Genomic DNA, 16030 nt, shown 5'->3' with positions numbered 1-16030 from the left:
AATATGCTGCAAAGATTCATATCAAGAAGACGCAGAGAATTAAATAACCTAACTGCCAACTGGCGACACAGTTCATGGTAATTTTGTAAAGTTTGCTCATGGCAACTGAGGAAAGAAGAATTTACCTTGAGACGGGTTAAATTCGATGCGGACAAGTTTGTCAGATAAAAGCTAACATATCAGACAGTCAGAGAACAGTGTGAAACTGTATTGATGACAGTAAAGGTTTAGGTTCAACTTCAGACTACAATATTTGTATTCTTCTCTTGATTTGATAGTCAAACTCACATTCGATCAATTTTCCACCATGGAAACTTTTTGGAAGAATATTTTACCACCGGGGCAAATTATGACCACTTTTTATTAGTAATTTGCACTAGTAGGCCTAGTCGATAGCGTTACATTTTACAAATTCGACCGGAACATATTTGCTCATGACATAAGTTGTATCAAATGTGTACAGGAGAAAATAGTTGAAACGGGAATGACACCCAGCTGTACGCAATGATATCCTTCTACATTTGCTCGCATGATGGCGCTACACTACAGCCGAGAGAGTCGTCGGTGTCAAGATGGCGGCGCCCATGGTCTCACGTAAGTTCGCTGGAACATGTTATTCGTATGTAAAGTTCTAACGAGGGTGAACTTTTTGGCCACAATTTTAGCCGTGTACCACGTCTTAAATGACGAGTGAATACTGACATACTTTTCTTCCTAAAGGCGGGGAAATTGAGATAAACGGTGTGTACGGTGTACTCTGTTGACAATTTTCGAGTGATCGTCCTACCGGCCAGGTCACATGGACAGAAGTACACAAACCTAGCCCTGCGTACGATGCTTTGTGTTCCTGGCGTTATACGGCCTACCACCACAGCCCTGCTGACGGTCAAGGGCCCAATGGCTCGCCAGTAAGCCGGTCAATGGGCCCTTGACCGTGCATCTCAGCATGGAGGTAGCTCTTCCTACCTCCATGATCTTAGGCAAACTAATCGGTTTAGTTTTGGGATATGTCACGAGAGCAAATTTTTTTGCAGTCTGTTGAGTTATTCGTGGTCGGTATAGATCAGAATCGAATTAATTTCGGCAGAAAGTAGTTAGAATAGTAGTTTTTCGTACGCGGTCCAAATCTGGACCGCATGTCGCCGGATTTGTCTATGACGTGACACTGACCACGGACCGTGCACTGACAGTCAGTAGGGCTGTGGTGGAAGGCCATATAACGCCGGGAACACGTGGAATCCACTGGGTGCATCAGTGACGGTTTGCTTGCATTGAGTCGAATACCTGTGGCTAGGTTTGTGTATCGCCTCTGTACGAATCGATGCTGTGTGTTCCCGGCGTTATACGGCCACATGCATTTGACTCAATGCAAGTAAGATTATTCTTACTGGATGCATCTGTGATGGTTTCCTTGCATTGAGTCGAATGCCTGTGAACCTAGCCCTGCATACGCAGCTGTGTGTTAATGGCGTTGTACGGCCCCACCGTGAACACACAGCATCATCAGCTATACACAAATCCTACGTGTATATCCCTCAGCGTCATGACATGCACATAGGGCAATACCTTTGTCCATGCTCCCAACAGAATCATCTGGAAATGACTCAGAAACAATGATCGCCGCTCTGCAAACCATGATTGATGTCAATGCTAGAGTCAGCTGCAGTGCTGTACTGTAGCTCAAGTTTTGCTTGGGTATTGGGTCGAGTGGCAAAACCACTGCCATCCAACCCTCAAACTCAGGCAAAACTTGAACAACAGCAGTGCAGCTAAACTGGAGTATGTTATTAACTGCCAGGGTAGTGCAGTATTTAGGCTGCATTCACAAATTATATAATGGGGAGGGGGCATTGAAGAGTTAAAGGAATTCAGGGGATGGGGTTTTAAACTTCTTGGGAAAGAATAGGGGGATTTGAATGGTTTGCAAGTTGGGTATACCAAGATGGGATCTGAATTACCACAGTGTATGTATTCTGTAATTGGCCAATTACAGAATACACACAGTGTTAAGGTAGTATGCGCCTCGAAAGTGAAAGACTAAGATTTTTGCTCAAACTTTCCTAAATGAAACATTCAACCATTCTCTTACCAAATCAACAATAAAAATCAGGGGTCAATGTACAAAGTTTGGAACTAGTGAAACACATTACTCAACATTTGCGATATTTTGAAATTCAAAATGGCCATCATTCCTGTGTTAACTCTATTGAGGAAATTAAATTTTGGATTTTCGAAACAATAAGATGGTGAAAGTGTTTCTTTCTCCAAGAGCTTTAAAATGAGTCCCCACAAGTGGTAGATCTGAAAAGAATTGTAGAAATTTGAGAGTCTGACTATCTGTCCCCGAGGCACGTTCTACCTTAAATCGAGTGACAAACCTTAGCAATTATTGCAATCAGCACCATTACTACCGTTGGACAAACAGCTCAAAGTCTTTTGACATACCACAATGCCTTGCTGTCACCACAAAGTGGTCAATGCCTTTTGCAAAGCTTTTCTCAACTTTTCCAGGACAGGATTTAGGATCACTATCACAAAGAACAGAAAATTAGATCTGGCCGCACAGCTAGTACTGGAGTGTGGTGCATCATGGTCACGTCTGTGTCCATGGCAACAGTTCATGAACTTCAGCCTATAAAATAACCCTTTTACCACCATGGTTTAGTCATAACCTATTGTTTAAAGGTATACAGTCACCTAACCAATTTTGCCACAGTTAGCATGGAAAGAGAAAATCTAACCAATCACAGATTTTAAGCGGGTGGCCCCTTTTTAAAAACAGTGCCCTCACATGGGCATTTTGAATACCAAGGAACACCCCTTTGACCATGTATGGGCATATTTAGATTACAGGTAACCATATATCTTTAATCACCCTTTGAACCCTAACCCCCTGGTACTCTATGACATCATCGGACATTTATGTCTGAGCCGGGTTCAAAGGGTTATTAATCACCCATGTTTATACGGAATTAGGGGTGACCAGGTTCACAGAGTAGAAGTTCCAGAACTTGCCATAGGAAGGGGTGTATTTTTAAACTTCCAAGAAAATAAGATTTAAAAAGGTTAGTTAAACTCATGTCATTAGCAGTTTATATAATACATGTGAAGATGTCAGTTTTCAACATCTAGTCAAGAATCAAACATACTTTTGAGGTAGAGTTGGAAATAACTGCCTGCTTGCCTGCCTGGGGAAGGTAACTTTTTGGCCAGACAGGAGAAGTTTTAGTGTCACCTGCTGGATGGATTGGTGCACAGGACTGTGATTGGTGGATTTAATTTCCAATTTCTACTATGCATGGATCAGAGGAGTATTATACCATATTTATTGTGTGCAATTTATCATTATTTGCTCTGGCAGGCAACTTTTAAAAGTTACCGGTATAGTTATTTTTTAAAATTTCTGCCACAGTTTCAGGCCCTGCCCATCTAGGTTTGCAGAGCCTGAAATGCACAGAAAGATTTCTTACAATCTCACATTTCACGTAACGCAAGCGGAAAATGAAGACAGTCAAGTTTGACATCCTGTTTTTATCCTTGTAACAAGCCCTGCTGTTCTCCGGCGGTAGTGAAACAGGGTTTCAAATGAATTCTGTTCATGAGGTGACGTTGATGTTGTAAATAAAACCATTTTGTCTTCACGTCATCATTAAATGGAATGTTAAGTTCATTATTACAATGAAGGAAAAAAATTGAAACATGAAAAATGTATAGTTGCTCTTCTTATTAGGGTCATTTCATGAAAAAGTTTGGGTGACAACTTTTGGCCAAACAAAATTCTAAAGACAGGGCTCCCACTACCCGATCGCCAATTAGCCAAATGCGAAAGAAAGTTAAAAATGGCTACAAAAATTTCAGTTTGGCGAACATTGTGGCTAATGAATTTTTCCTGCCCAGGTGCCACGTCAACAAAATACTACAGCTAACAATAAAAAGTTGTAAGATGTTGAAACAGTTTACTCTCCTTCCTACAAAGTTGCAATGTATTGAAACAGTTTACTCTCCTTTCATATATATTTCTACAAAGTTACAAATTCCCTGGTACGTGGAGCAGACATTGTTGCTGTTCCGTCTGCAGTACATAGTCGCTTTGTTTTGCCTCCGTGAGTCCCGTTCGTCCTTCAGTCTATCTAGAAGTTTTACCTACTTTGCTAGAATCAAAATTTGGCCTGCAACTACTCAGTTTGATGGTAAAAACCATAATTTAAAAGGGAAATTTCACAAATGCAGCAGTAATACAAAGGAAGAGGAGAAAAACTGAGGTTTTCTGAAAGGTCAAGTCTAGGTCATCTCATCATGTGATGTCATGCATGACGACCCCTTAAATGTACAATTATGGTTCAAAAGAGCCACCTAGGGTGGTCCAATAGGTAAAAGGTAATTTTGGTGTCTTCCAATTTCAGCTTGACTGTCAGTTTAAATTAAATTTATTAAGAGTCATTGTAAAGGGATATTGTCAACAGTAATTGCAGTAAGCATATCCATTGTCAAATCCATTTGTGAATTGCAATTTTGCATGTAAACATTAAAGCAACAATTCATTAAATTTGTTTGGTCTATTTTAAACTGCTATAACTTATACAAGAAATTATGTGATTCTGAATTATTTTAATATTTTTGCAGATTCGACCAGTTTATTAATGATGTAGAAGTAAACATCACCAGACATTTCTTTATGATATCAAAATATCAAGTGAAAATATATCTGTGTTAAAATGTTATCATAATCATTAAAACAATGTATACTCTCAAACAGTGAGTAATTTAAATGAACATATATCATTTTGTCTTGTTTTACAAGAGTTGTGTTTGGCCAAACCCTTTGGTCTCAAGAAAAATACTCATACTCAAAATGCTATTCAGCCTGCTTGATCACAACTATGACATATAAGTAACACCGGGGCCAATTGTATCTACACTGCCAGTGTGCTACTAAATGCTTTCTCCTGCACCATTTTTTTATTCTTGTGGCTAAAACATTTTGGTTATGGAAGACTGCATAAATTTGCCGCATGAGAGGCTTGTAGCTTATGACAAGCTATCATACTGTGAACACTAAATGAATGCCACAGAAATGTTCTGTACCTGTTGTAATATCATTTCACTTTGCTACCAGATTTTTAGAATTCAATTGATACCTTATTTTATTTCTGGTGGTAAAAGTTTACCATCTGAAATGAAAAAGTATTTCTATCCTGGAAATGTCATAAAAACACAGATTATTCAATACAAACTGAACAAATATTTCTTTAATGTAAAAACTATCAGGAACATCATACAAAACATCTCGATTTTGTAAAATAAGGAACTCCTGAATGCGGAGAAAGCTGTAATTGCCACGCTTAATTGAGATCATAAACTGGCTAAAAGTTGCTCAAAGTGGCTACAAGATTTTTGATTTGGCTAATCAGTTGGCTAATCGTTTTGGTGACTTAGGGGAGCCCTGAAAGACAAGACAACATATATAAATTGACAATTATTGTCCCCTGAAATTGCTAGTTCCATAAAATAGTGACAAATTCGTGTGCTTTGTTTTCATTATATTGTTCCAGAGAAAATTTTATTCAGAGTTTTCCCCAGCAAACATGAACTCCACAATAGTGTTGCTTTATAACAATCTGTGACCAGCATGAGTCTTGATTGCGGCAACTTACTACGATGCGACAATAGTGTAATGTGAAGCATTTATTTCTGTTTCTATCATAGACAGTAAGACAGTCTCTTCAATGATATGTAAAATTTGTCCGCACACTGGTATAGATGCCAAAACATAGAGTCAGATAAAATCAAAAAGCTTAAACATCAAAGTTCTTCAAAGGGGGATTTTTCAGGGTGTACCATCCCTCTGTTTTGGATCATTCTATTCTTATGTTAATAACAATACAAAAGAATACATTTTCAAAGCTAAAAATATGCAAATTATGAATTGTTATGTAAATTAGCCATCCCTCTGCTTTTGCAAGCTGTGGAAAACGGTGAACGTTATTGGGCCCCAACATTCAGAAAGTAAAGTGCTGATGAGATGAATACTGGTCATTTCCTAAGGCTCAGGCTTTCACATCAAAGTCCCTCACACAGGTCCCAATCTACTGAAGAAAACTAAAAACAAACAAACAAATAATTGACCCTGAAAAGCTCAACTGTTCCCATAGCAGTTGGTTGTTAGTAATGCTTGAACATTTAAATAAATACTTTGATATGTGTTTGTCCTGTGTGTTTATCAAAAATTGTTTAAAATAATGCTAATATATGACATTTTTAGAAAAAAAAAATTGACACAGATGTTTTGTGACACATTATTTACTTCTTAAATGTTAACATAAACTTTGCTTGGAGAATTGGAATAAACAGACATTAAATTTTGTCACATTGTGAAACTTTAAAAAAGTAGTCATAAGGCTGACCGGTTTTGTGTATTAAATATTTCTTTCATATTCCTTGTTGAGAGGTTCAAAGTAAATCATAAGGTTGTACTACGGCCTCAGTGGTGAAAGTGAAATAAGTTTTATTACACAGAATAACACTTTTGGATTATGAATGTGTGTGAACATTTTCTTACAGGTGTGCTAAGACTTACTAGAAACTGCCAGAATCAGGGGCTGGTTTTGAGGTCCAGGCAGTTTTCATCTTGTGGATGTGTACTTTCCAAACACCACAACATAACTCTACAGAGTCGGATTTTGACGAGAACTATGTCTTGGTTTACCATGTTTCAATGGTTATGGAAAAAACCTCCGCAGGATCTTCCGTACAGTATTGTAGAACCCTCCGTTGTAAGTCCAATGAGGACTGTACCCAATGGAATTGAAAAACCATCATATGCAGATACCGGAAATGTTCCACCGAAACTCAAGAAAGCGGATATTAAAGATGAAAAGGCAATTGAAAAAATGAGGAAATCTTGTGTTCTTGCCAGGAAGATCCTTGATCTTGCCGGTCGACATGTCAAGGTAATGTAAAAATATTCCCTAGTATGTTATATTAACCCTTTGAACGCCAAAGTCAATTTTCGTCACCTTCATAAAATGTACCCCTGTCAAATTTTTCAGATTTTTGCCAAAATTTTGATAAAAAACTGTAGCCAGCGAAATGTGATGTCCGCTTGGTCCAAAATTATCAAAAAAATTACAGAAAAATTCATAAAAATTGGTAAAATGTTGTACTAAAATTTTGGTAGGAAAAATTACAGCACTCAAAGGGTTAAAGTATATTTAATGGACCTTTTTCTATTCAAAGAAATAACATCCCTTAATTCTAATATCTTAAAGGGCCAGTAGCTGCAAACTTTGATGATTTTTTCACTATTTTTTGTTTTGTAAGTCAATTGCAAGTTCTTCTACTCCCAAATCATGTTAAAAGTAACCCATGCTTTAGCTTGCCAACACAGCATCTATACAAGTAGAATGCACTGTTATTGTCGACATATATATTCCGGACCAGAATTCACTCGTCAACAATAACAATGCAGTTTACACATGTACAGGCTGAGTTGACAAGCTGAATACTGGGTATCTCAACAAGCTTTGGGGAGTAGAACAAGAAACTGTTGGTGACATGAAGTGAAAAATCATCCAAAGTTACAGCTACTGTCGCATTGTTGGCTTTAAAGGTATACAGTCACCTGTAATCTAAATATGCCCATATATGGTGGAAGGGGCGTTCCTTGTATTCAAAATGCCCATGTTGAGGGCGCTGTTTTTAAAAAGCGGCCACCCGCTTGAAATCTGTGATTGGTTAGATTGTCTCTTTCCATGGTAACTGTGGCAAAATTGGAACAGGTGACAGTGTACCTTTAACCCTTTGAACCCAGCTCGGAAAAAAATGTCAGCTCGGAAAAAAATGTCCATATGATGTCATAGGTCACCAGGGGGGTCAGGGTGCAAAGGGTTAACAACGTTGACATTTGTTAGAGAAGAAGATACAAACTTTCCAGAAGAATGTTGATCTGAGATTTACACCTGACAGAATTGTAGCTTCAATGTTTGTGACGCTTAGCAAGGCTATACTCAGTGACATTTCAGACAAATTTGACACTCTGCAGGGCATTGTGTGGTATCGGATTAGGTCTAATGTCACTAGTAATGGATATACGTCAAGGAATGTTGAGTTCGTCCATCATTGTCTGTTCAATTACAAGGATTGATAATCACAGATATTGCATAGTTTGTGTGCATTCTGGACATTGGTAGCCATCTTGAAACTGAGAAAAACGTACTGAATACCCGGCCGCTCCTAAACCATCCCGTCCGGAGTCACGATTCAACATCGCCCTAGAGGGTATGTCTCTATGTGTTGATTAAAAAGGGCCCCCTAGCACAAGCTGATTAATACCATAAGGAAGATTGGTTTTCAGTGTTCAGTTGTGGGCAACATTACGAAGAAGAATTCAGTGTCCATCATGGACAAGATGCATTTGTGAACACTGACAGCATTCTTCATAATTGAATTGCAGTGGCAATATGGCAGTGACGGAACGCTGCCAATAAGTGATTCTCTGAAACATCCTTTTCCCCTTGAAATATTATCAACTTAATTATAGTTCAATGTAAATTGGGCAGTAGGATTAAGCATCATACCGCAGGCCACGTGGTAAAACCATGTCAAATTATGATAATCTGTATTTTCTACCTATTATGTTACATATTCTGTTTATGACAACTTGTAGTACAGTGTATGGCTATATGAAATTGACGAGGCATTGTGACGTATTAGGTTCGGTACAGGAGGATGTGAGTTCAAGACGTGCACATGGTGTTTTGCCCTGCAATGTATGTGGCACTGTATTTCTGTTCACTTCATCACCTTCCGCTAGATGATAGAAGACATTTAGATGAGAATGTCACAATAAAATAATTTTTTGCAAATTTCTGCTAGTGGGAGAGATAGTTTGACTGATGACATTTTTGTCACCCACAGGTCGGAATAACAACAGAAGAGCTGGATATAATAGTCCACAATGCTTGCATTGAAGAAGGTTGTTATCCGTCCACTCTCAATTACAATGGTTTTCCAAAATCAGTATGTACATCTGTCAACAACGTAATGGTACATGGAGTCCCTGACGACAGACCTTTGGAAGATGGTGATATAATCACCATTGATGTTACTGTGAGTCCGATCATCTGTGTTAAAAACTTGCATGATTACCTCACAGTTTTATTGTCATCCTTCCACACATACCTTCTTACTCATCTTTTACCTTTGCCCTTCACTTCGTCAGCTGACCTTTGCCTTGTTGGCTGACCTTTAACCTTTCACCTGACCGTTCACCCCAACACAGACCCTTCATGCTGGTGCCTTTGCTTGTATTTCATATACCTGACAAGTTCAAAGATCATCGTTTGATGTAGATCTAGATCAAGTTGGTTAAAACCAGCAAGGCTCAATATCTTCCATGTAATGCATTTTAACAAAGACTTGAACATTAGAAGGCCCCTGACAACAAATAAACTGTAAACATTATCTGTAATGATTAAACCTGCCATAATATACCATGCCAAGTACATGAATGTGAAAATAAATGTGGTTTTGGCGCTATGCTACCTCCTACTGACTGAGTAGATTGCCTTGTGAAATGCCATGCAGACTGAGGGGTATCTCTATTGTGACCTTTCACCCTGAATTTACATTCTCTCATCTACCCTCACATAGGGAGCCCTGATTGACAGGATGTTTGGTTTCATGGCCTCGAGCATCTCATCAATGAAGTAAAAAAAAGCTAAATGCATGCAGTAATACGTGGGCAACATGATGGAAGATTGTGAAATATTGAGTAAATTCAGTCACGACTGATTCTCCATCTTCCTGTGCTCTATCATGTGCACAATCACACTTAAAAGTCCTGCCCCAAATTTAGCTTGCGTTCTTGTTGTGGTCACTCCTTAATGAATGAAAGGAAATTTGATCCTTGTATTCTGAACAAATTCGTTTTTTGTTTGTTTGTAAAGGTCTTTTACCAGGGTTACCATGGCGATGTTGCCGAGACCTTTTTGGTTGGTGACGTCGATGATGCGGGCAAACATCTTGTTGCCGTGGCAAAGCGTTGCCGCGATGAAGCCATTAAAGTGTGTAAGCCGGGATTGCCGCTAGCTGCCATTGGCTACAAAGTTGAGTAAGTTCTGATATTTGTCACCTTTGACTTTGGTTTGTGAGTTCTTTCTATCTTGTTTGCCAAAGTGTGAATTCTGCTTGTTAAAACTAACTCATGATATTTGTTGTTCAGCGCTGGAATCAGCCCCCTTTATTATGCAATAATCAGAATGTTAATCTTTTCAAGGTCTGCTTCTATTTTGGTTTGGAAAATGAGCTGACTCTGTGTTTGCCACTCAAGTTCCACTCCAAATATTGGCAAGTCATCATCCATGCTTCAGAGGACCATCAAGAATAAATGGCCTTCTGTTCAGAAAAGAAAATTTCTGAAAGAGAGTCAGTTAATCTTTGTGCCTGAATGAAAATTATTCGAAGCAAAGATGAAAAGAAAAAGTTATCACACTTTGAGTGAGAAAAAGACGTTCTGTAAATAACTTTCGTCATGCATGTCACCAGTTTTACTCTATAGACATTCAATTTTCCAAAGAAAATGAAAGGCATGTACTGAAATTCATGTCAGCAGAGGTTGAAGTCAGCATAGCATTGGCGGTCAAGTCCATCGTCCAATGAACAGTGACTTTGCTTTTGTATCAGGCAGCAGGCTCATCAGTTCTGAATTATTCCAATTTTATTATTGTGCAAACGTTGGCAATAGTGGTTGTGGTTGGAGCTTCATTAGCTTTGATAAGATTTTTATATATAATTTGTTCTGTTTCTAAAATACTGGTACGGTAGTTTCTCATTGTATGCGTGCTCCCAAAATTACACCAAAATGCTGAGTGTTCATCTTGGCAATTATATCCTGTGTGACTCTGTGTGTGTGTGTGTGTGTGTGTGTGTGTGTGTGTGTGTGTGTGTGTGTGTAATGTTCAATGTTATTGTTGACAATGAATTTCAGTTTTTAATTTCATTCTTGCCAACAGCATCAGTTGGCAAACTTATACAGACAAGTGAAAATTTGAAATATAAAATAAAAATCTAATAAAAGACAAAATTGAAAATGAAGAAACCACATACAAGAGACATACAACAGATTATACACATAGATAAGACTGCAAAGATATTTATTTTGTAAAGTTGCAGTGAATCGCAAAAGATATCAATACTACTGTGACGCGAATTAAATAGGTGGGAAATGTGACAAATGAACCCTCTCTTTGTAACATAAATTCTATTATGAGGTATATAAAGTAGGTCTCTTCTTATGCCAGTCAAACGAGGAACATTGAGACCAAAGAAAGATACACTATCTGTACAATTAAAATTTGGCAAAAGACATCTACGCAGGAAGACACAGTCAAAAATATCCCTACGAACATGTTAATGTGGAACAGTGTAAAAACTGCAGAGTAAATCGAGTCTAGATTAAAGCTGCCAGCAATAATGTGTGTTATATGCAATGCATTTTATTTCAACAGACAATGTACTTTTAGCAGCAGATGGAGAAAATATACTTCTTTTCTGGAACAAAAGCTGAAAATAGTGACAAAAATTACAGCTATTCGCCCTTAAGTAATTTTATGTTTCTCATGGGTTCTTTTATCCTCCAGTCAAATAGCGCAGGAAGCAGGTTTATGTGCAAGTCCAAGTTTTATGGGTCACGGTATCGGCCAGTATTTCCATGGCCCTCCGGATGTTCTCCACACGGGTAAGTTTTTTTCCTGTGTAAAGGGAGTCATAATTTTCATGACAGACTTGTCTGATGACACTGACCATACTGTTCAACACTTGGTAAATGAATTTTGTTCTTTCCCAGTAGACTTCGGATTCCTTTTAAAAGTCAGCTTTCCATGTTTGGAATGCGACACTGTCATTGCCAAATGTGAAAGTGCGTCAACTTATTTTATTGGGTGTCTCAAGAGATCTAACCTGAAATATTTAATCAAAATAAACTGGTACTCATAGGATCGAGGACAGAATGTGAAGGTTAAACTGACTTTCAGTCTTTGATAAAATATTCAGGATCGAGGACAGAATGTGAAGGTTAAACTGACTTTCAGTCTTTGATAACTCATAGGATCGAGGACAGAATGTGAAGGTTAAACTGATTTTCAGTCTTTGATAAAATATTCAGGAGTGAGACATTTTTTATGTCCTAAAAAGGTGTACAAACTGCACTGTGTAAAATTTGGGATATGGCACTTTCTGTTGACGAATTCACTGTAAACATCATTTCATAAACACTATTGGACCAGTTTTAATATTTGTTTATCCATAAAGATGATCGTTTGTCAAACATGAAATGGCATATCTTCCTCAAAACTATGAACTTTGCTAAAATTATCAATTAATTAATTAAATATTTGTTAAGTGGATAATATTTTTGTTATTTTTGTTCAGTAAAACATGCACAGTATCGTCTCCTTTTGCATACAGTATGTTGCAAACACATTACATGTCAATGCTGACAAATTAAACCTGGTGTGGACTTTAAGTAGACTGCACCTTGGGGACAGATATTCAGACTCTCAAACTTTTACAATATATTTGTGGTCTACTGCTTATATTGGCTCATTTTTACGCTTGTATGGAAATAAAATTTTCATTGCTTATATTTGTGAAAAATGAAAGATCGGTTTTTCCTAGTAGAAGTCAAAACAGGGATGGCGGCCATTTTGAATTTCAAGCATCAGTAAATATTGTCAGTAATTTGTTTTTCTAGTACCAAATTTTGCACAATGACTCCCGATTTTAATTTGTGATATCAAAAGGGAAAGTTTAATGTTACCTTACGGAAAGTTTGAGTAAAAGTTTTAAGTCGTTCGACGTACTACCCTAATTTATGTAGTCAACAATGACACTGGACATTGAACATACATAGGCTGTGTTATGAGTTGAACACTGAAGCTTTGAAGAAGCAACTAAAATGACAGTATGTTTCAGGTTTTGTACAAATTCAACGAGAAGTTCTTTTGATTATACCTCGGTTGTTAGTCTGTTTTTGTTTCTTTACTCCAATAGTGAACAGTATCCCTGATAAAATGGAAACAGGAATGGTATTCACGATAGAACCAGTCATCACCGATGGGAAAACTTATCCAATAGCTCTAGAAGATATGTGGACCATAGTCTCTGCTAACAATGAGAGGTACCAAAAACTTCTCATGCTCTGTTTTGTTAGTCCCCACGGACACTGTCCGGGGGGACTTATAGGTTTGGTCATGTGCGTGCGTGCGTGCGTGCGTGCGTGCGTGCGTGCGTCCGTCCGTTCACACATATATCTCAGAGATGCCTGGAGCGATTTCATTCAAACTTGGTACAAGGATTACTTCATATGTCATACATATGCACGTCAATTTGTTTTGTGATACGATCCAATATGGCCGCCAGGCGGCCATTTTGTTACGATTTTTTCATGTACAGAGCCATAACTCAGGCATGTTTCAAACGATTTTATTCAAAGTTGGTACAAGGACATTGACTAATGTCATAGATATGCACGTCAATTTGTTTTGTGATACGATCCAATATGGCCGCCAGGTGGCCATTTTGTTACGATTTTTTCATGTACAGAGCCATAACTCAGACATATCTCAACCGATTTTATTCAAACTTGGTACAAGGACATTGATCTATGTCATATATATGCATGTCGATTTGTTTTGTGATACGATCCAATATGGCCGCCAGGTGGCCATTTTATTACGATTTTTTCATGTACAGCGCCATAACTCAGACATGTTTGAACCGATTTTATTCAAAGTTGGTACAAGGACATTGACCAATGTTATACATATTCACGTCAATTTGTTTTGTGATATGATCCAATATGGCTGCTGTGCAGCCATTTTGTTACGATTTTTTCGTGTACAGAGCCATAATTCAGGCATATCTCAACTGATTTTATTCAAAGTTGGTACAAGGACATTGACCTATGTCATACATATTCACATTGATTTGTTTTGTGATACGATCCAATATGGCCGCCGTGTTGCCATTGTTTTACGATTTTCCATGTCCTAAACCATAACTCAGACATGTATCAAGAAAATTTATTCAAAGTTGGTACAAAGACATTGACTTATAGTATACATATGTACGTCGATTTGTTTCTCGATATGGTCCAATATGGCCACATGGTGGCAATTTTGTTATGGTTTTTTTCATGTCAAGAGCCATAACTCTGGCAAGTCTCAACTGATTTTATTCAAGTTTGTACCTGGACATTGACTATGTCATACATATACTTGTTGATATTTTAAACAGTAAGATCAAATATCGCTGCATGGCGACGATTTTGTTACGATTTTTCTCATGTACTGAGCCATAACTCGGACATGACGTGTTAGGATAGTATGAAAAAATGTTTTGCAACATCCTGTCAACTAATTCCCAGTTGACTCATTTAATGACCTTCAGGATTGTGGCCTACTTTGGTTTGTGTTTTCATCACCATGGAACTCATCCTTGGCCATTGAGCACCATCTGTATCAAAGTATTTTTATCACAGACCTAATGAAGAGGACTCTATCCTCTCTGAGGACCTGTAATCAAAGCACCCATGAACAAGTGGGGACTGTGTCATCAACGATGACTTGTTTGAGATAGAATGTGCCTCAGGAACAGATATTTGAACTCTCAATTCCTTCCAGTTCTTTTTTGGTCTACCACTTTTTGGGGGTTCACTTTAAAGCTCTTGGTGTAAGAAAACTTTTCACCGTCTTAGTTTTTCTAAAATCGAAAATTTTATTTTTCTCCATAGAGTTAACACAGGGATGGTGGCCATTTTCAATTTCAAATATCGGTAAATCTTGGGTATTTTGTTTCTCTAGTACCAAAATTTGCTCAGGAACCCCCGATTTTTATTCTTGATTTTGAAAGAGAATGGTTGAAAGAGTCTTTGAGGAAAGTTTGAGCAAAAGTTTAAGTCTTTCACTTTCGAGGCGCATACTACCTGATGTATTTTCTTATCCTGTTTACAGATCAGCGCAATTTGAACACACAGTATTGATAACAGAAGACGGCTTTGAAGTTTTGACGATAGGCAAGGATGATGATTACAATGCAAATGACTAGCTGATATTCTCATCTTCAAATCCTGAATAATGTAAAAAGATTTCTTACAATAAATGATAATTCTATAAATGTACAAAGAAATTTATCTGTGTTACATAACTCATTTCACAACATAATGGCATATTCTAAGTATGATAACATCAAAATATCCAGATCATGCTTGATCATTATGATCACAGGGGAAAGATGTCAGATCCCTGAAGTGGGGGGGGGTGGGGTTCTTTGTACAATTTTTAGCTCATATTTTGTATTGATATAAATGCCAAAAAGAGCTTATATGGTGAGTCGATGGCGTCTGTATGTCTGTATGTATGTATGTGGGTATGTATGTGCGGATGTATGTCCGTCACACGCAAAGGCTCCCATACCGCCAAAGCTACCATCTCAGTATTTGGTGTACAGGTAGATGCAGGGGTTGAGATGTGACGTTGTTCAAATGAACATGTCAGTGTCAAAAATATGCAAATGAGGTAAGAAAAAGGGGAAATCCTGCAAATGTGCAGGAGTGGTGGCAGTAACTGAAACAGCCCACACATCTGAGTAAGAGGTTTTTGACCTTTAACCTATTTGTATGCAGGGTACCTATTATGTGTGGGAGTGGTGGCAGTAACTGAAACAGCTTATTAGTCATTTCCTGTCATTGTTTATGAACTGTGACATATTAACAGACCTGCTCAAACCATGGATGTCTATTTTTGTACATCCATGGTTGAAACATTCTCTGCTATGCATGTTGCTAAAGTTGACCTCCAGTACCTAAAGTTTCAGACCTTATTTACTTTTGTCATTCTTGTTTTTCTGGTTTAAATATTTCTTGTTGTTTTTCTGGTTGTACTGTGCAGAAATCATTGTCATAACATCAACGTAGAATTTTTCTGCACTGAACAGATAGAAACAACACTTATTGTTGATCTTTGGTATGTAC

General features: G+C 37.9%; 1 protein-coding gene across 2 annotated transcripts; it reads left to right on the top strand.

The window, feature by feature from the left end:
- The first annotated feature begins 453 nt into the window (after nt 1-453).
- On the top strand, nt 454-15186 carry LOC139117034 (methionine aminopeptidase 1D, mitochondrial-like). Of its 2 annotated transcripts, none has more exons than XR_011548444.1 (7): nt 454-594; nt 6562-6950; nt 8917-9108; nt 9948-10111; nt 11640-12066; nt 12193-13177; nt 15012-15186. XR_011548444.1 is itself a non-coding variant. In XM_070679841.1 (7 exons), exons 1-7 carry the CDS (start codon nt 573-575, stop codon nt 15103-15105), a joined length of 1086 nt encoding a protein of 361 aa, XP_070535942.1. In that variant the 5' UTR covers nt 454-572; the 3' UTR covers nt 15106-15186. The 2 variants fall into 2 exon arrangements, 1 of the variants encoding a protein (XP_070535942.1); XM_070679841.1 differs by having other exon boundaries at nt 11640-11737; nt 13051-13177.
- The last annotated feature ends 844 nt before the right edge of the window (nt 15187-16030 follow it).

The sequence above is a fragment of the Ptychodera flava genome, chromosome 18 (assembly GCF_041260155.1).
Source record: "Ptychodera flava strain L36383 chromosome 18, AS_Pfla_20210202, whole genome shotgun sequence".
NCBI lineage: Eukaryota > Metazoa > Hemichordata > Enteropneusta > Ptychoderidae > Ptychodera > Ptychodera flava.
Note: the sequence above shows the minus strand (reverse complement) of the source record. Positions and strands in the feature narration are given on the sequence as shown.